General features: G+C 41.7%; 1 protein-coding gene across 1 annotated transcript in view; it reads left to right on the top strand.

The window, feature by feature from the left end:
• LOC110492541 (transmembrane prolyl 4-hydroxylase) overlaps nt 1-18,290 on the top strand; it is a 28,951-nt gene extending 10,661 nt beyond the window's left edge. The window contains exons 3-9 of the mRNA XM_021566944.3: nt 855-1,051; nt 1,155-1,245; nt 6,424-6,589; nt 15,900-16,085; nt 16,260-16,350; nt 16,566-16,689; nt 16,792-18,290. Of these exons, the coding sequence (XP_021422619.1) occupies nt 855-1,051; nt 1,155-1,245; nt 6,424-6,589; nt 15,900-16,085; nt 16,260-16,350; nt 16,566-16,689; nt 16,792-17,006 (1,070 nt within the window). The 3' untranslated portion in view covers nt 17,007-18,290. The remainder of the gene's footprint in view (nt 1-854; nt 1,052-1,154; nt 1,246-6,423; nt 6,590-15,899; nt 16,086-16,259; nt 16,351-16,565; nt 16,690-16,791) is intronic.
• Nucleotides 18,291-21,020: the final 2,730 nt, after the last annotated feature.

Below are 21,020 nucleotides of genomic sequence, written 5' to 3'. Positions count from 1 at the left end.
AATCTCTTTGCAGTGCAGAAGGCCTGGGTCGTTTTCTACTGTAACTCTGTGAAGATAAGAACTTGTTTTTGTCTTCTAAAATGTAAAGTACTGTATACTGGTAGCCCAAGTCTTAATCATCTCTACTCCTCAGCGATCATCATTCTGGTTTTCAGTCCTAGGTAGCTAGTTTACCTAACCAAACCATCAGTCCTAGCTTGCCATTATTAAAATCTAATTCAACAATGCCAATAATGTTTTCAATTCGACTTCTTTCAAAAGCAGCTCAAACATAGAACATGTAAGAATGAACTATAGCCATTGAATTCTACCATGGCAACCATGGCAATGTTGAATCGTTTCTGATTGGCTTGAAGGGCATTCTAGAGTCTAGAATGCCCTTCAAGCCAATCAGAAACGATTCAACATTGCCATGGTATAATTAAGCAATAAGGCCCGAGGGGGTGTGGTATATGGCCAATATACCACAGCTAAGGACTCTTCTTATGCACGATACAACACGGAGTGCTAGGACACAACCCTTAGCCGTGGTATATTGGCCATATATCACAAACCCCGAGGTGGCTTACTGCTATTATAAACCGTTTACCAACTTAAGTAGAGCAGTAAAAATTAATGTTTTGTCATACCCGTGATATACGGTCTGATATACGACGGCTGTCAGCCAATCAGCATTCAGGGCTCGAACCACCCAGTTTATAATGACTAATAATGGCCAATAGGAGCACGCCCTGTCTAAACATTAGTGTGGGAAACCTTGGTCACCCTGGCCCATACATTACACTTCTACCCAGAGCATGACGTTGTACAGGTAATCAATGACGTATGGGTCCCCCTCTCTCTGTTCCTGTTAGAGATTCCTGGCTTCCTGTCTGAGGAGGAGTGTGGTGTGGTGGTGCAGCTGGCCCAGCTGAAGGGTCTGATGGAGAGCCAGGCCACAGTGCCACCAGAAGACCAGGAGGAGGAACTGCAGCCACTGCTCTCCCTCAGCCCTGAGGAGACCTTCAGCCTGCTAGACCTGGACCAAGACGGACTACTGCAGAGACAGGAAGTGAGAGAGAGGGGGATGAGGGAGGGAGAGGTGGGTTGGTGAGAGGGAGGGATAGAGAGCGGCTGGCAGCTCATTAGTTTGTGGTTGTGTGTTTCTGTCCCAGATCTTGAGCCACTCTCGTTCACGGGACGGGACCTGGCTAAGCCCAGAGAACTTACGACAGATACTCACCGGCCAGGAGGCCAGCCCAGCAGGTACTTTGTAGTGTGTGTGTATCTCGCTCTCCGTAGCCAATGTGAGGTAAGACCTTTAAATAGGTTTACTTTCACAAGGCCTACTGAATACCAGGACGTGTATTCAGAACATGCACTGACCAGCTGGCAAGCGTCTTCACTGACATTTTCAACCTTTCCCTGACCCAGTCTGTAATACCAACTTGATTCAAGCAGACCATCATAGTCCTTGTGCCCAAGAAGAAGTGATGCAGTCAGTCTCTCCTCAACTCTTAGCCAAGAGAGACTGGCATACATAGTATTTATGTTAGCCCTCTGATTACAATGAAGAGCAAGACATGCCGCTCTGTTCCGGGCCAGCTGCAGTTTAACTAGGTCTTTTTTTTAGCAGCACTTGACCACACGGCCTGACAATAATCAAGATCAGACTAAATTAGGGCCTGCAGGACTTGCTTTGTGGAGTGTGGTGTCAAAAAAGCAGAACATCTCATGACAGTTTACATTCTAAGGTAACACCAAGTAATTTAGTCTCCTCAACTTGTTCAACAGCCACACCATTCGCTACCAGATTCAGCTGAGGTCTAGAGCTTAGGGAATGATTTGTACCAAATACAATGCTCTCAGTTTTAGAGATGTTCAGGACCAGTTTATTATTGCCAACTCATTCCAAAACTGACGGCAACTCCTTGTTAAGGGTTTCAGTGACTTCATTAGCTGTGGTTGCTGACACATATATGGTTGAATCATATTATTTTTATTGGCCAGTCCGAGATATGGCTTTGCAACTCTGCCTATAAGGCCAGCAGCCCAGAGTTGCCTCTTCACTGTTGACGTTGAGACTGGTGTTTTGCGGGTGCTATTTAATGAAGCTGCCAGTTGAGAACTTGTGTTGGTGTCGGTTTCTCAAACTAGACACTAATGTACTTGTCCTCTTGCTCAGTTGTGCACCGGGGCCTCCCACTCTTTCTATTCTGGTTAGAGCCAGTTTGTGCTGTTCTGTGAAGGGATTAGTATACAGCGTTGTACCAGACCTTCAGTTTCTTGGCATTTTCTCACATGGAAGAAATAGCCTTAATTTATCAGAACAAGAATAGACTGATGAGGTTCATAAGAAAGTTATTTGTTTCTGGCCATTTTGAGCCTGTAATCGAACCCACAAATGCTGATGCTACAGATACTCAACTAGTCTAAAGAAGGCCAGTTTTATTGCTTTTTCAATCAGAACAACAGTTTTCAGCTGTGCTAACATAATTGCAAAAGGGTTTTATAATGATCAATTAGCCTTTTAAAATTATAAACACAACGTGCCATTGGAACACAGGAGTGATGGTTGCTGGTAATGGGCCTCTACACCTATGTAGATATTCCATTAAAACTCTGCCGTTTCCAGCTACAATAGTAATTTACAACATTAACAATGTCTGCACTGTATTTCTGATCAATTTGATGTTATTTTAATGGACAAAAAAACAATTTATTTCAAAAACAAGAGACATTTCTAAGTGTCCAGAAACGTTTGAATGGTAGTGTATGCAGTGGGGAGAACAAGTATTTGATACACTGACGATTTTGCAGGTTTTCCTACTTACAAAGCATGTAGAGGTCTGTAATTTTTATCATAGGTACACTTCAACTGTGAGAGACAGAATCTAAAACAAAAATCCAGAAAATCACATTGTATGATTTTTAAGTAATTGATTTGCATTTTATTGCATGACATAACTATTTGATTACCTACCAACCAGTAAGAATTCCGGCTCTCACAGACCTGTTCGTTTTTCTTTAAGAAGTTCTCCTGTTCTCCACTCATTACCTGTATTAACTGCACCTGTTTGAACTCGTTACCTGTGTAAAAGACACCTGTCCACACACTCAATCAAACAGACTCCAACCTCTCCACAATGGCCAAGACCAGAGAGCTGTGTAAGGACATCAGTGATAAAATTGTAGACCTGCACAAGGCTGGGATGGGCTAAAGGACGATAGGCAAGCAGCTTGGTGAGAAGGCAACAAGCAATTATTAGAAAATGGAAGAAGTTCAAGATGACGGTCAATCATCCTCGGTCTGGGGCTCCATGCAAGACCTCACCTCGTGGGGAATCAATGATCATGAGGAAGGTGGGGGATCCGCCCAGAACTACACGGCAGGACCTGGTCAATGACCTGAAGAGAGCTGGGACCACAGTCTCAAAGAAAACCATTAGTAACACATTAAGCCGTCATGGATTAAAATCCTGCAGCGCACTCAAGGTCCCCCTGCTCAAGCCAGCGCATGTCCAGGCCCGTCTGAAGTTTGCCAATGACCATCTGGATGATCCAGAGGAGGAATAGGAGAAGGTCATGTGGTCTGATGAGACAAAAATAGAGCTTTTTGGTCTAAACTCCACTCGCTGTGTTTGGAGGAAGAAGAAGGATGAGTACAACCCCAAGAACACCATCCCAACCGTGAAGCATGGAGGTGGAAACATCATTCTTTGGGGATGCTTTTCTGCAAAGGGGACAGGACGACTGCACCGTATTGAGGGGAGGATGGATGGGGCCATGTATCGCGAGATCTTGGCCAACAACCTCCTTCCCTCAGTAAGAGCATTGAAGATAGGTTGTGGCTGGGTCTTCCAGCATGACAACGACCCGAAACACACAGCCAGGGAAACTAAGGAGTGGCTCCATAAGAAGCATCTCAAGGTCATGGAGTGGCTTAGCCAGTCCCCAGACCTGAACCCAATAGAAAATATTTGGAGGGAGCTGAAAGTCCACAAGGATCTGGAGAAGGTCTGTATGGAGGAGTGGGCCAAAATCCCTGCTGCAGTGTGTGCAAACCTGGTCAAGAACTACAGGAAACGTATGATCTCTGAAATTGCAAACAAAGGTTTCTGTACAAAATATTAAGTTCTGCTTTTCTGATGTATAAAATACTTATGTCATGCAATAAAATGCAAATGAATTACTTAAAAATCATACAATGTGATTTTCTGGATTTTTGTTTTAGATTCCATCACTCACATTTGAAGTGTACCTATGATATAAATGACAGACCTCTACATGCTTTGTAAGTAGGATGCCATCTATTTTGCAGCAAAGCACCCCCACAACATGATGCTGCCACACCCGTGCTTCACGGTTGGGACAGGGTTCTTTTAGCTTGCAAGCCTCACCCTTCTAAAGCCATGACATCATTTTCTGGAATTTTCCAAGCTGTTTAAAGGCACAGACCACTTAGTATATGTAAACTTCTGACCCACTGGAATTGTGATACAGTGAATTATAAGTGAAATAATCTGTCTGTAAACAATTGTTGGAAAAATGTCCTAACCGACTTGCCAAATCTATAGTTTGTTAACAATACATTTGTGGAGTGGATGAAAAACTAGTTTTAATGACTCCAACCTAAGTGTATGTACAATTCCGACTTCAACTGTATATACATACATACAAACAAAAGTATTTGGACACCCCTTCAAATGAGTTGGACACTGCATTGTTGGAAAAGGACCCGTAAGTAAGTATTTCACTGTAAGTCTACACCTGGTTTGTGTATGTATGTCTTTCCCAAAGCCGATGTACCAGGCTTTCCCTGCCAGTATTATTCAGGGGTGAGTGTTTGTGCGTGCCAAGGGTGTGTGTGACCTGATGCCATTGTGCCAGGCGCCGTTTGCATTTCCCAGTCCGGATGTGTCCCATCATCTCATTAAAATCTGTGGCCTACCAACCTCCTTCCTTAACATTCCCCCGGATCCCTTGTACTCCTCCTCCCCACACTTATTCGCTCCATCCTCCCCTCCTGCACCCCAGAGCTATTGTTTAGTCTGGGGCGCTGCTTCATAGGGGGACAAGGGGAAAGGGGGCCCGGAGGTTCACTCATTCGAGAGTAATGGAGAGCGAGAGAGTTACAGGGAGGGAGTGGAAAAGCAAAAGAGAGGAGCTGCAACAGCATACAGGGCTACAGATACAGAGAATGGCTGGGATGAGAAGGACCGGAGAATAGGAGAGAGGAGAATAGGAGAGGAGAGAGGAGAATAGGAGAGAGGAGAATAGGAGAGAGGAGAAGAGGAGAATAGGAGAGAGGAGAAGAGGAGAATATGAGAGAGGAGAATAGGAGAGAGGAGAATAGGAGAGAGGAGAATAGGAGAGAGGAGAATAAGAGAGAGGAGAATAAGAGAGAGGAGAATAAGAGAGAGGAGAATAAGAGAGAGGAGAATAAGAGAGAGGAGAATAAGAGAGAGGAGAATAGGAGAGAGGAGAATAAGAGAGGAGAATAAGAGAGGAGAATAGGAGAGAGGAGAAGAGGAGAATAGGAGAGAGGAGAGAGGAGAATAAGAGAGAGGAGAGAGGAGAATAAGAGAGGACAATAGGAAAGAGGAGAATAGGAGAGAGGAGAATAGGAAAGAGGAGAATAGGAGAGAGGAGAATAGGAGAGAGGAGAATAGGAAAGAGGAGAATGGGAAAGAGGAGAATAGGAGAGAGGAGAATAGGAAAGAGGAGAATAGGAGAGAGGAGAATAGGAAAGAGGAGAATAGGAGAGAGGAGAATAGGAAAGAGGAGAATAGGAGAGAGGAGAATAGGAGAGAGGAGAATAGGAAAGAGGAGGATAGGAGAGAGGAGAATAGGAGAGAGGAGAATAGGAAAGAGGAGAATAGGAGAGAGGAGAATAGGAGAGAGGAGAATAGGAAAGAAGAGAATAGGAGAGAGGAGAATAGGAAAGAGGAGAATAGGAGAGGAGAATAAGAAAGAGGAGAATAGGAGAGAGGAGAATAGGAAAGACTAGAATAGGAAAGAGGAAGATGAGCTGAGAGTAACAGCATACAGTAGTACACCCCTACAGGGAGAGAGCGAGAGTGATTAGGAAGATGTGCTGAGAGTAACAGCATACAGTAGTACACCCCTACAGGGAGAGAGCGAGAGTGATTAGGAAGATGAGATGACAGTAACAGCATACAGTAGTACACCCCTACAGGGAGAGAGAGATTAGGAAGATGTGCTGAGAGTAACAGCATACAGTAGTACACCCCTACAGGGAGAGAGTGATTAGGAAGATGTGCTGAGAGTAACAGCATACAGTAGTACACCCCTACAGGGAGAGAGTGATTAGGAAGATGTGAACATACATCTTAATAGGAGAGTGAGAGAGAGAGAAACATTTTTTGCAGCAGAGAGGGGGGTGTTTGTGTGAGGGGGGCTAACTGTGTGTTGTCCCTGCAGGTGTGTTAACTCTAGAGGAGTTCAGGCATGTGTGTGACGGCATGTCCCAGCATCCCTTGCAGCAGCGAGGCGGAACAAGGCGGGGCCAACCGAAAAGGAAGAGCCGACACACCTGGCTGTATCAGGGACCAGGATCACACCACATACTACACGCACTGAGGAACAGGTAACCCTCACTCAGTTGTCATCCTAACTCAGTTGTAACTCTCACTCAGTTGTAACTCTCACTCAGTTGTAACTCTCACTCAGTTGTCATCCTAACTCAGTTGTAACTCTCACTCAGTTGTCATACTAACTCAGTTGTAATACTAACTCAGTTGCAACTCTCACTCAGTTGTCATCCTAACTCAGTTGTCATCCTAACTCAGTTGTCATACTAACTCAGTTGTCATACTAACTCAGTTGTAACTCACTCAGTTGTAACTCTCACTCAGTTGTAACTCTCACTCAGTTGTCATACTAACTCAGTTGTCACATTCACTCAGTTGTCATACTAACTCAGTTGTCATACTCAGTTGTCATACTAACTCAGTTGTCATACTAACTCAGTTGTAACTCTCACTCAGTTGTCATACTCACTCAGTTGTAACTCTCACTCAGTTGTCATACTCACTCAGTTGTCATACTAACTCAGTTGTCATACTAACTCAGTTGTCATAATAACTCAGTTGTCATAATAACTCAGTTGTCATACTCACTCAGTTGTCATACTCACTCAGTTGTCATACTAACTCAGTTGTCATAATAACTCAGTTGTCATAATAACTCAGTTGTCATACTCACTCAGTTGTCATACTCACTCAGTTGTCATACTAACTCAGTTGTAACTCTCACTCAGTTGTCATACTCACTCAGTTGTCATACTCACTCAGTTGTCATACTAACTCAGTTGTAATACTAACTCAGTTGCAACTCTCACTCAGTTGTCATCCTAACTCAGTTGTCATCCTAACTCAGTTGTCATACTAACTCAGTTGTCATACTAACTCAGTTGTAACTCACTCAGTTGTAACTCTCACTCAGTTGTAACTCTCACTCAGTTGTCATACTAACTCAGTTGTCACATTCACTCAGTTGTCATACTAACTCAGTTGTCATACTCAGTTGTCATACTAACTCAGTTGTAACTCTCACTCAGTTGTCATACTCACTCAGTTGTAACTCTCACTCAGTTGTCATACTCACTCAGTTGTCATACTAACTCAGTTGTCATAATAACTCAGTTGTCATAATAACTCAGTTGTCATACTCACTCAGTTGTCATACTCACTCAGTTGTCATACTAACTCAGTTGTCATAATAACTCAGTTGTCATAATAACTCAGTTGTCATACTCACTCAGTTGTCATACTCACTCAGTTGTCATACTAACTCAGTTGTAACTCTCACTCAGTTGTCATACTCACTCAGTTGTCATACTCACTCAGTTGTCATACTAACTCAGTTGTCATAATAACTCAGTTGTCATACTCACTCAGTTGTCATACTCACTCAGTTGTCATACTAACTCAGTTGTCATCCTAACTCAGTTGTCATACTAACTCAGTTGTCATACTAACTCAGTTGTAACTCTCACTCAGTTGTAACTCTCACTCAGTTGTCATACTAACTCAGTTGTAACTCTCACTCAGTTGTCATACTAACTCAGTTGTCATCCTAACTCAGTTGTCATACTAACTCAGTTGTCATACTAACTCAGTTGTAACTCTCACTCAGTTGTAACTCTCACTCAGTTGTCATACTAACTCAGTTGTAACTCTCACTCAGTTGTCATACTAACTCAGTTGTCATACTAACTCAGTTGTAACTCTCACTCAGTTGTCATACTAACTCAGTTGTCATACTAACTCAGTTGCAACTCTCACTCAGTTGTCATACTAACTCAGTTGTCATCCTAACTCAGTTGTCATACTAACTCAGTTGTCATACTAACTCAGTTGCCATACTAACTCAGTTGCAACTCTCACTCAGTTGTCATCCTAACTCAGTTGTCATACTAACTCAGTTGTCATACTAACTCAGTTGCAACTCTCACTCAGTTGTCATACTAACTCAGTTGTCATCCTAACTCAGTTGTCATCCTAACTCAGTTGTCATACTAACTCAGTTGTCATACTAACTCAGTTGTCATACTAACTCAGTTGCAACTCTCACTCAGTTGTCATACTAACTCAGTTGTCATCCTAACTCAGTTGTCATACTCACTCAGTTGTAACTCTCACTCAGTTGTAACTCTCACTCAGTTGTCATACTAACTCAGTTGTAACTCTCACTCAGTTGTCATACTAACTCAGTTGTCATACTAACTCAGTTGCAACTCTCACTCAGTTGTCATACTAACTCAGTTGTCATCCTAACTCAGTTGTCATACTAACTCAGTTGTCATACTAACTCAGTTGTCATACTAACTCAGTTGCAACTCTCACTCAGTTGTCATACTAACTCAGTTGTAACTCTCACTCAGTTGTCATACTAACTCAGTTGTCATACTAACTCAGTTGCAACTCTCACTCAGTTGTCATACTAACTCAGTTGTCATCCTAACTCAGTTGTCATCCTAACTCAGTTGTCATCCTAACTCAGTTGTCATACTAACTCAGTTGTCATACTCACTCAGTTGTAACTCTCACTCAGTTGTAACTCTCACTCAGTTGTCATACTAACTCAGTTGTCATACTAACTCAGTTGTACCTCTAGCTCAGTTGTCATACTAACTCAGTTGTAACTCTCACTCAGTTGTAACTCTCACTCAGTTGTCATACTAACTCAGTTGTCATACTCACTCAGTTGTCATACTAACTCAGTTGTCATAATAACTCAGTTGTCATAATAACTCAGTTGTCATACTCACTCAGTTGTCATACTCACTCAGTTGTCATACTAACTCAGTTGTCATAATAACTCAGTTGTCATACTCACTCAGTTGTCATACTCACTCAGTTGTCATACTAACTCAGTTGTCATCCTAACTCAGTTGTCATACTAACTCAGTTGTCATACTAACTCAGTTGTAACTCTCACTCAGTTGTAACTCTCACTCAGTTGTCATACTAACTCAGTTGTAACTCTCACTCAGTTGTCATACTAACTCAGTTGTCATCCTAACTCAGTTGTCATACTAACTCAGTTGTCATACTAACTCAGTTGTAACTCTCACTCAGTTGTAACTCTCACTCAGTTGTCATACTAACTCAGTTGTAACTCTCACTCAGTTGTCATACTAACTCAGTTGTCATACTAACTCAGTTGTAACTCTCACTCAGTTGTCATACTAACTCAGTTGTCATACTAACTCAGTTGCAACTCTCACTCAGTTGTCATACTAACTCAGTTGTCATCCTAACTCAGTTGTCATACTAACTCAGTTGTCATACTAACTCAGTTGCCATACTAACTCAGTTGCAACTCTCACTCAGTTGTCATCCTAACTCAGTTGTCATACTAACTCAGTTGTCATACTAACTCAGTTGCAACTCTCACTCAGTTGTCATACTAACTCAGTTGTCATCCTAACTCAGTTGTCATCCTAACTCAGTTGTCATACTAACTCAGTTGTCATACTAATTCAGTTGTCATACTAACTCAGTTGCAACTCTCACTCAGTTGTCATACTAACTCAGTTGTCATCCTAACTCAGTTGTCATACTCACTCAGTTGTAACTCTCACTCAGTTGTCATACTAACTCAGTTGTAACTCTCACTCAGTTGTAACTCTCACTCAGTTGTCATACTAACTCAGTTGTCATACTAACTCAGTTGCAACTCTCACTCAGTTGTCATACTAACTCAGTTGTCATCCTAACTCAGTTGTCATACTAACTCAGTTGTCATACTAACTCAGTTGTCATACTAACTCAGTTGCAACTCTCACTCAGTTGTCATACTAACTCAGTTGTCATCCTAACTCAGTTGTCATCCTAACTCAGTTGTCATCCTAACTCAGTTGTCATACTAACTCAGTTGTCATACTAACTCAGTTGTCATACTAACTCAGTTGCAACTCTCACTTAGTTGTCATACTAACTCAGTTGTCATCCTAACTCAGTTGTCATACTCACTCAGTTGTAACTCTCACTCAGTTGTCATACTAACTCAGTTGTAACTCTCACTCAGTTGTCATACTAACTCAGTTGTCATACTAACTCAGTTGCAACTCTCACTCAGTTGTCATACTAACTCAGTTGTCATCCTAACTCAGTTGTCATACTAACTCAGTTGTCATACTAACTCAGTTGTCATACTAACTCAGTTGCAACTCTCACTCAGTTGTCATACTAACTCAGTTGTCATCCTAACTCAGTTGTCATCCTAACTCAGTTGTCATACTAACTCAGTTGTCATACTCACTCAGTTGTAACTCTCACTCAGTTGTAACTCTCACTCAGTTGTCATCCTAACTCAGTTGTAACTCTCACTCAGTTGTCATACTAACTCAGTTGTAACTCTCACTCAGTTGTCATACTAACTCAGTTGTCATACTAACTCAGTTGTACCTCTCACTCAGTTGTCATACTAACTCAGTTGTAACTCTCACTCAGTTGTAACTCTCACTCAGTTGTCATACTAACTCAGTTGTCATACTAACTCAGTTGTCATAATAACTCAGTTGTCATACTCACTCAGTTGTCATACTCACTCAGTTGTCATACTAACTCAGTTGTCATAATAACTCAGTTGTCATAATAACTCAGTTGTCATACTCACTCAGTTGTCATACTCACTCAGTTGTCATACTAACTCAGTTGTAACTCTCACTCAGTTGTCATACTAACTCAGTTGTCATACTAACTCAGTTGTACCTCTCACTCAGTTGTCATACTAACTCAGTTGTAACTCTCACTCAGTTGTAACTCTCACTCAGTTGTCATACTAACTCAGTTGTCATACTAACTCAGTTGTCATAATAACTCAGTTGTCATACTCACTCAGTTGTCATACTCACTCAGTTGTCATACTAACTCAGTTGTCATAATAACTCAGTTGTCATAATAACTCAGTTGTCATACTCACTCAGTTGTCATACTCACTCAATTGTCATACTAACTAAGTTGTCATACTAACTCAGTTGTAACTCTCACTCAGTTGTCATACTAACTCAGTTGTAACTCTCACTCAGTTGTCATACTAACTCAGTTGTCATACTAACTCAGTTGTCATACTCACTCAGTTGTAACTCTCACTCAGTTGTAACTCTCACTCAGTTGTCATACTAACTCAGTTGTCATACTAACTCAGTTGCAACTCTCACTCAGTTGTCATACTAACTCAGTTGTCATCCTAACTCAGTTGTCATACTAACTCAGTTGTCATACTAACTCAGTTGCCATACTAACTCAGTTGCAACTCTCACTCAGTTGTCATCTTAACTCAGTTGTCATACTAACTCAGTTGTCATACTAACTCAGTTGCAACTCTCACTCAGTTGTCATACTAACTCAGTTGTCATCCTAACTCAGTTGTCATCCTAACTCAGTTGTCATACTAACTCAGTTGTCATACTAACTCAGTTGTCATACTAACTCAGTTGCAACTCTCACTCAGTTGTCATACTAACTCAGTTGTCATCCTAACTCAGTTGTCATACTCACTCAGTTGTAACTCTCACTCAGTTGTCATACTAACTCAGTTGTAACTCTCACTCAGTTGTCATACTAACTCAGTTGTCATACTAACTCAGTTGCAACTCTCACTCAGTTGTCATACTAACTCAGTTGTCATCCTAACTCAGTTGTCATACTAACTCAGTTGTCATACTAACTCAGTTGTCATACTAACTCAGTTGCAACTCTCACTCAGTTGTCATACTAACTCAGTTGTCATCCTAACTCAGTTGTCATCCTAACTCAGTTGTCATACTAACTCAGTTGTCATACTAACTCAGTTGTCATACTAACTCAGTTGCAACTCTCACTCAGTTGTCATACTAACTCAGTTGTCATCCTAACTCAGTTGTCATACTCACTCAGTTGTAACTCTCACTCAGTTGTCATACTAACTCAGTTGTAACTCTCACTCAGTTGTCATACTAACTCAGTTGTCATACTAACTCAGTTGCAACTCTCACTCAGTTGTCATACTAACTCAGTTGTCATCCTAACTCAGTTGTCATACTAACTCAGTTGTCATACTAACTCAGTTGTCATACTAACTCAGTTGCAACTCTCACTCAGTTGTCATACTAACTCAGTTGTCATCCTAACTCAGTTGTCATCCTAACTCAGTTGTCATACTCACTCAGTTGTAACTCTCACTCAGTTGTAACTCTCACTCAGTTGTAACTCTCACTCAGTTGTCATCCTAACTCAGTTGTAACTCACTCAGTTGTCATACTAACTCAGTTGTAACTCTCACTCAGTTGTCATACTAACTCAGTTGTCATACTAACTCAGTTGTACCTCTCACTCAGTTGTCATACTAACTCAGTTGTAACTCTCACTCAGTTGTAACTCTCACTCAGTTGTCATACTAACTCAGTTGTCATACTAACTCAGTTGTCATAATAACTCAGTTGTCATACTCACTCAGTTGTCATACTCACTCAGTTGTCATACTAACTCAGTTGTCATAATAACTCAGTTGTCATAATAACTCAGTTGTCATACTCACTCAGTTGTCATACTCACTCAGTTGTCATACTCACTCAGTTGTCATACTCACTCAATTGTCATACTAACTAAGTTGTCATACTAACTCAGTTGTAACTCTCACTCAGTTGTCATACTAACTCAGTTGTAACTCTCACTCAGTTGTCATACTAACTCAGTTGTCATACTAACTCAGTTGTCATACTCACTCAGTTGTAACTCTCACTCAGTTGTAACTCTCACTCAGTTGTAACTCTCACTCAGTTGTCATACTCACTCAGTTGTCATACTAACTCAGTTGTAACTCTCACTCAGTTGTCATACTAACTCAGTTGTCATACTCACTCAGTTGTCATACTAACTCAGTTGTCATACTCACTCAGTTGTAACTCTCACTCAGTTGTAACTCTCACTCAGTTGTCATCCTAACTCAGTTGTAACTCTCACTCAGTTGTCATACTAACTCAGTTGTAACTCTCACTCAGTTGTCATACTAACTCAGTTGTCATACTAACTCAGTTGTACCTCTCACTCAGTTGTCATACTAACTCAGTTGTAACTCTCACTCAGTTGTAACTCTCACTCAGTTGTCATACTAACTCAGTTGTCATACTAACTCAGTTGTCATAATAACTCAGTTGTCATACTCACTCAGTTGTCATACTCACTCAGTTGTCATACTAACTCAGTTGTCATAATAACTCAGTTGTCATAATAACTCAGTTGTCATACTCACTCAGTTGTCATACTCACTCAGTTGTCATACTCACTCAGTTGTCATACTCACTCAATTGTCATACTAACTAAGTTGTCATACTAACTCAGTTGTAACTCTCACTCAGTTGTCATACTAACTCAGTTGTAACTCTCACTCAGTTGTCATACTAACTCAGTTGTCATACTAACTCAGTTGTCATACTCACTCAGTTGTAACTCTCACTCAGTTGTAACTCTCACTCAGTTGTCATACTAACTCAGTTGTCATACTAACTCAGTTGCAACTCTCACTCAGTTGTCATACTAACTCAGTTGTCATCCTAACTCAGTTGTCATACTAACTCAGTTGTCATACTAACTCAGTTGCCATACTAACTCAGTTGCAACTCTCACTCAGTTGTCATCTTAACTCAGTTGTCATACTAACTCAGTTGTCATACTAACTCAGTTGCAACTCTCACTCAGTTGTCATACTAACTCAGTTGTCATCCTAACTCAGTTGTCATCCTAACTCAGTTGTCATACTAACTCAGTTGTCATACTAACTCAGTTGTCATACTAACTCAGTTGCAACTCTCACTCAGTTGTCATACTAACTCAGTTGTCATCCTAACTCAGTTGTCATACTCACTCAGTTGTAACTCTCACTCAGTTGTCATACTAACTCAGTTGTAACTCTCACTCAGTTGTCATACTAACTCAGTTGTCATACTAACTCAGTTGCAACTCTCACTCAGTTGTCATACTAACTCAGTTGTCATCCTAACTCAGTTGTCATACTAACTCAGTTGTCATACTAACTCAGTTGTCATACTAACTCAGTTGCAACTCTCACTCAGTTGTCATACTAACTCAGTTGTCATCCTAACTCAGTTGTCATCCTAACTCAGTTGTCATACTAACTCAGTTGTCATACTAACTCAGTTGTCATACTAACTCAGTTGCAACTCTCACTCAGTTGTCATACTAACTCAGTTGTCATCCTAACTCAGTTGTCATACTCACTCAGTTGTAACTCTCACTCAGTTGTCATACTAACTCAGTTGTAACTCTCACTCAGTTGTCATACTAACTCAGTTGTCATACTAACTCAGTTGCAACTCTCACTCAGTTGTCATACTAACTCAGTTGTCATCCTAACTCAGTTGTCATCCTAACTCAGTTGTCATACTAACTCAGTTGTCATACTAACTCAGTTGCAACTCTCACTCAGTTGTCATACTAACTCAGTTGTCATCCTAACTCAGTTGTCATCCTAACTCAGTTGTCATACTAACTCAGTTGTCATACTCACTCAGTTGTAACTCTCACTCAGTTGTAACTCTCACTCAGTTGTCATCCTAACTCAGTTGTAACTCACTCAGTTGTCATACTAACTCAGTTGTAACTCTCACTCAGTTGTCATACTAACTCAGTTGTCATACTAACTCAGTTGTACCTCTCACTCAGTTGTCATACTAACTCAGTTGTAACTCTCACTCAGTTGTAACTCTCACTCAGTTGTCATACTAACTCAGTTGTCATACTAACTCAGTTGTCATAATAACTCAGTTGTCATACTCACTCAGTTGTCATACTCACTCAGTTGTCATACTAACTCAGTTGTCATAATAACTCAGTTGTCATAATAACTCAGTTGTCATACTCACTCGGTTGTCATACTCACTCAGTTGTCATACTCACTCAGTTGTCATACTCACTCAATTGTCATACTAACTAAGTTGTCATACTAACTCAGTTGTAACTCTCACTCAGTTGTCATACTAACTCAGTTGTAACTCTCACTCAGTTGTCATACTAACTCAGTTGTCATACTAACTCAGTTGTCATACTCACTCAGTTGTAACTCTCACTCAGTTGTAACTCTCACTCAGTTGTCATACTAACTCAGTTGTCATACTCACTCAGTTGTCATACTAACTCAGTTGTAACTCTCACTCAGTTGTAACTCTCACTCAGTTGTCATACTAACTCAGTTGTAACTCTCACTCAGTTGTCATACTAACTCAGTTGTCATACTAACTCAGTTGTAACTCTCACTCAGTTGTTATACTCACTCAGTTGTCATACTAACTCAGTTGTCATACTAACTCAGTTGTAACACGCACTCTGTTATCATAGTAATTCCGTTGTCATACTGTTTTTATGGCTTTATTCCGGCCTCTCCTTCCTTAGGGTGACCCATCTAGCGCGTCTGCCCTCCCCATTGGTTGAGCTGAGCGAGCCGCTGCAGGTGATTCGCTACGAGCAGGGAGGCTTCAGCCACGCCCACCACGACAGTAGCCCCTCCCATCCAGAGACCACCTGCTCACACACACGCCTGGCCGGAAACACTTCGGCACACACTGAGATCTCCTGCAGGTCTGTCTCTTTCTATATGTGTGTGTGTCTGTGTATCCATATGCTTCCTCTAATTTTCATAGGTTGTCATATTTTTATGGTGTCCATCTGTTTGCACAAATGTGCACTTTGATCCTCCCATATTCCAGTCAGAATAGTCCCCTTAATATACGGATGTTCCCTCCTTCTCCCCAGGTACATCACTGTGTTACTCTACCTGAACTCTGTGGAGGGAGGCGGAGAGACCACTTTCCCTGTGGCAGACAATCGCACCTATGAGGAGGAGGTGGGTGACCATACTATAAGCATTGTTCGTACTAAGAGTTTTTGCTTTCATGTTGAATGATGAGAAGGCTACTGATTTCCTGAATTGTGCTGCTATTGCAAACATAATGCTGAACAATGACAAGGAATCTGACTGAGAAGCACTTGTCATGCTTCATATCGGGAGCATAGAGGAGCTGCATGTTTGTTGTGTTTGCACGTGTGTGTCCCCTCCAGGCATTAGTGCAGGGTGGTGTGGATCTGACAGACACACAGCAGAGCTGTAACAGAGGAAACCTCAGGGTGAAACCAACAGCTGGGACTGCTCTCCTCTGGTACAACCATCTCTCTGATGGCAAAGGTACGTTCCAGCACACACACTGCTCCATTCTTTGTGACTTGTTTTCTCTGTTAACACTGTATGCCACTAGTCAAACTCCCTATCCCCTCCCCTGTCCCGCAGGTTGGATGGGTGAGGTGGATGAATACTCCCTCCATGGGGACTGCCCTGTGACCCGAGGGGTGAAGTGGGTAGCCAACAGCTGGGTGAACGTGGACCCGGACCACCAGCGCCAAGCCCGCTACCAGAGACTGGTGACCCACAGACAGGAGGGCGAGCCGGGCAGAGAGGAACGGGAACCTCCCCTCCCTCACAGCAACCACCACCAAGACCTGTAGTACTGTAGCTAGGGCTACTGGGAACACACTGTGGGGAGATGCACATGTTCCTTTAAGCACACGGGCAAATCACAATTTCCGCTTAGTCATGTTGTGAAAATTTGACTTAAATGGCAGTTAGGATTTGCCCCTCCGAATATCTGGAAAGACAAAGTACCTGTGTAATTAATTGAATTCAAAACCCAGTTCTAATTACACATGCAGACATTTTAGTTGCATTTGTCTGTTTTTCAGTCAGTTATGGTTCTGAGGGATCCATCTTGTTTTAAATGTAGTATTCACAGCAAATTGAGCCAAATTAGAATAGAATCAGATGACCCATCTATCTATGTCTTCCTGACAGGCAGATTTGATGTGGGATTGTATCTGTATAGTTCTGTCTGTTTCTTTCATGAGTGATGTGATGTTCTGAAACTATTTGTCAACAGAGTTGGGATGATGGGGGTGCTAGTGGGCTCGAGGAAGCCCCATAACCAGCCAGGCCCCTGGACCTCAAGCATTAGATATTTACGTTGGCCAAGCCCAATGTCTTTAGGGAACCAAGAGTCCATGTGTAACCAGTGTGTATGTGCTGCTAACAGCACTGTCCCTTTCCTCTTCCTGGGCGTGAACCAGTGGTCCACTGATTCCAAACACGCCTGCTTGACGTACTAACCAGTTGCGCCACAGAAAAGGATTGAATTTAATGGCCCCATTTCAAGCTGTGGATGATTTTATCCAGTACAATTTGAATCCCGTTTCTATGTTACAGTTCCTGTCTGGTGGTTGTGTTCGGATGATGAAGAACCACTCTCATTCTCAAACGAGCTGTCCTTTCATACAACTCCTTGTTAAAGATGGAACCCGCATTAGGGGAAACAGCACCACTGTCCGTCCCCAGCACCTTTTGTTATTGTTTTAGTTTGGACAAAACGGAGGTGAGGTGCGTTGAGCAGTGTGGTTAAAGAAACTAAAACCTGCAGCACATATCCTGCTGTTATATCCACCTGCAATGATGTTTGAGAGGGAGAAAAAACGGTGAGATTTACAGTAACTTCTTTCTTGTTGTAATAATAGTTATTTTTCAAAGTCTTCTTGATTCGGGATTCAGATAAATGTGTTTATTTATTTGTTTATTTATCTATTTATTTGTTGTATTTGATTATTTATTATCTATGTTATTATTATTTATTAACTTAATAAGGTGATTGATGAATGTATCATTATTACTTGACTGGTTGATGTTGCATTGAGTCTATTACAGTTGTTGTTCACTGTATACATACAATAAGTCATGGAAAACAATACAATGTGAATGTTTTTTTCTGTAGCTACAGTGAATGTGAATTTTTATCTAAGCCTGGCACCGAGGAGCATTCCATGGGGTTCTCTCATTTGGGCAAAAGTCATTCCTACGTCCTCTTTCCTCTGTGACCGATAAGAGGTTGAGTGTTTGGAGAGTGTGTCAATTCGTTAAAAGGCAAATGGAAAACGGTCCTTCTCGAGGCCTTTTATCAATTAGATCTGCTCACCTCCTGCGTCCTCTCTTCTTCTTCCTCTTTCGCCTCCTTTTGAAAAAGGTCAAAGTTAATTGAGAGTAACCGTTGATGGAAATGCGCTTGCTTGAAATGAGACGGTCCTTTTAGCTAACCTTAACCTAATTATCCTAACCTGTTGCATAAATTCTCCTAACCTGCTACGAAATGTCAAATCTGACCTTAATTTGACAAAAGCTTGATCCTTTCTAGCTGTGACCCTGGAACCCTGGCCCCTTGGGAAGCACAAGCAATGATTTTTTAAAACTAACCCAAGATAGACCACAGCCTGTAATTTCCAATGGGAGCAAATTAATCATAGTGTGCAGAACTAGTAGTGCTCGTTCTGGCATGTATTTCCATATTTCTGTTAGGGAACGCCAACTCTGAAGTGGAGTGGGCAATAACTCAATTCGCCCCTTCACTCCTAAACAACACACTTTTTAGAAACTTTGACAAAGGGTAAAGTCTACAAAAATGTGTCCACTCTGTTCGTAACATATTCTGGTTTTGGGAACAGAAAACTGTATTGAGATCAAATGTTTCATCAATGAGAAATCCATCTCACTCGAACTTCTCCCACTGCCGGCCACTGGGCTTCGTATCCTCACCATATTTGGTGGTGAGTGGAAATACCACCTTCTTGTTCTTCTATGAGATTTAACTGCGGTTGGCATCCAATTTGTTGCATTACCGCCACCTACTGGACTGGAGTAGAACTCCCTTATACTTTACTTGAAAAAGAAAAATGTACTAAATAAATACCCTACCATCTAACACTATACTCACTAATTTCAAAATTATATCAAATAAAATTAACAACCCTTTACTCCACAAATTAAATGTATTTATTCCTACCTCATGCCATCACCCTGAAAGGATGAGACATCACCACTTAACACACCCTGTAACTGCTGCTGTCAAGTCTCGCACACCCAAATACCTCTCTGCAGCTGCCAACACAATCTCAATTTTCAGAGACTTCCGATCCATCCCTGCAGTACAATTAATAACCATTGCAATAAATGCTAACTTATTTCACTTTTTGGCCTCTCCCTCTGTACTGGTATGTCTCTACTACTCTCACCACTCCTCCCCCTTAACCCATCTTCCTCTACTTTCTTCACTGCCTCAGCATATGACGACTTCTGCTCTACTCTAACCCTGGAAACCTCAACCTGCAGGGGACATGTCTGATCCCCAGCTCCATGGGCACCCCTACAATAAACACATTCCACTACTTTCCCCAATACATTCCTTTGTCTCATGCCCTTCTGCACATTTCTCACACCTTGGACCCTCCCTCCTGCACACTGCAGCCACATGCCCATAAGCTTGACACCTGTAACATCATAATGTACTCGGCACATATGTTCGTACAGGATAACTTATATATCCTAACTTCACTTTGTCAGGCAAAGACTCAACTTCAAAACTCAGAAGAACAGACAATGACTCTTATGTTTCCCCGCTCTCACCACCCTGTCTGCGTTGCATCAAATGACAAGCATCACATACACCAGGAATCTTTGCCCTCAGCTGGTCAACGTTTATATCTACAGCTACCCCAGTGATCACTCCTTTCATTGGTGCCCTTTTCTTGAGAACGAAACAATTCACTTTTCTTGCCCCCATTCGTTTTACTTCGAGCGCATTCTTCCTCTGCCCAACAGAAACACAAGCAATGATCATTAGACCACTTCTAGTTACCCTCACCGATTCCACATGACCCAACTCTTTTTTCACCTGCCATGAAACCACAAATGGATCAGCCAAAAGGCAAGAGTCCACTTTTTCCATAAACTTCACTACTACTGTCACAGACTCTTCTTCATTCTGATCCTCGGTGCATTCCTCGGTCTCAGATAACTTTACCCTCATTCACTTCCATTTCTCCTCCTGTCTTCAGCTCCCTCTGCTTACACTTTCTACCATTCTTCTTTGACAAACCATCTCCCTTTTTTCCACAATTTTTATCCAACTCAAGCTCACTCTCTTCTTCCCTCACTCTCTTAGGCCTCTTCTCCCTCTCTTTTCCCCTCCATTCATTCTCTGTTTTCCACGTACATGTCTCCTCACGATAATACTGCTGCTCCATCCCTGACACCCATCTTGTACTTGCTTTCTCTACGGAGAAAGCAACCCCTTCCGGGGTTCTGCTCATGTCCCCAATAACGTGCCTACAACAAAGCCTCCAATCGCTGCTCGGTGTTCTCGAGTGGAAACGCCAACCCGAGTGCTTCAGATTTGTACATTCGGTGAAACATAATGTTCATTGTTCGACACAATCTGTGACAGAAGTGTATCCTACTGCGGAAGAGTTTTGAAATCTGACACACCCCCTTTGAATTAGCTTTTGTTTTGTCAGAGGAGAACATCATGCACATGTTTAAAAACAATATGTTACTTATTGTTTTATCTATAAAATGTCTTGCACAACTAACTTACATTTTTTGGATCACTTTCCACATTTATTTTGGGTGCACCACTGTGAACGTCA

The sequence above is a fragment of the Oncorhynchus mykiss genome, chromosome 16, assembly GCF_057628025.1.
Source record: "Oncorhynchus mykiss isolate SJ-2025 chromosome 16, ASM5762802v1, whole genome shotgun sequence".
In the NCBI taxonomy this organism is placed as follows: domain Eukaryota; kingdom Metazoa; phylum Chordata; class Actinopteri; order Salmoniformes; family Salmonidae; genus Oncorhynchus; species Oncorhynchus mykiss.
Note: the sequence above shows the minus strand (reverse complement) of the source record. Positions and strands in the feature narration are given on the sequence as shown.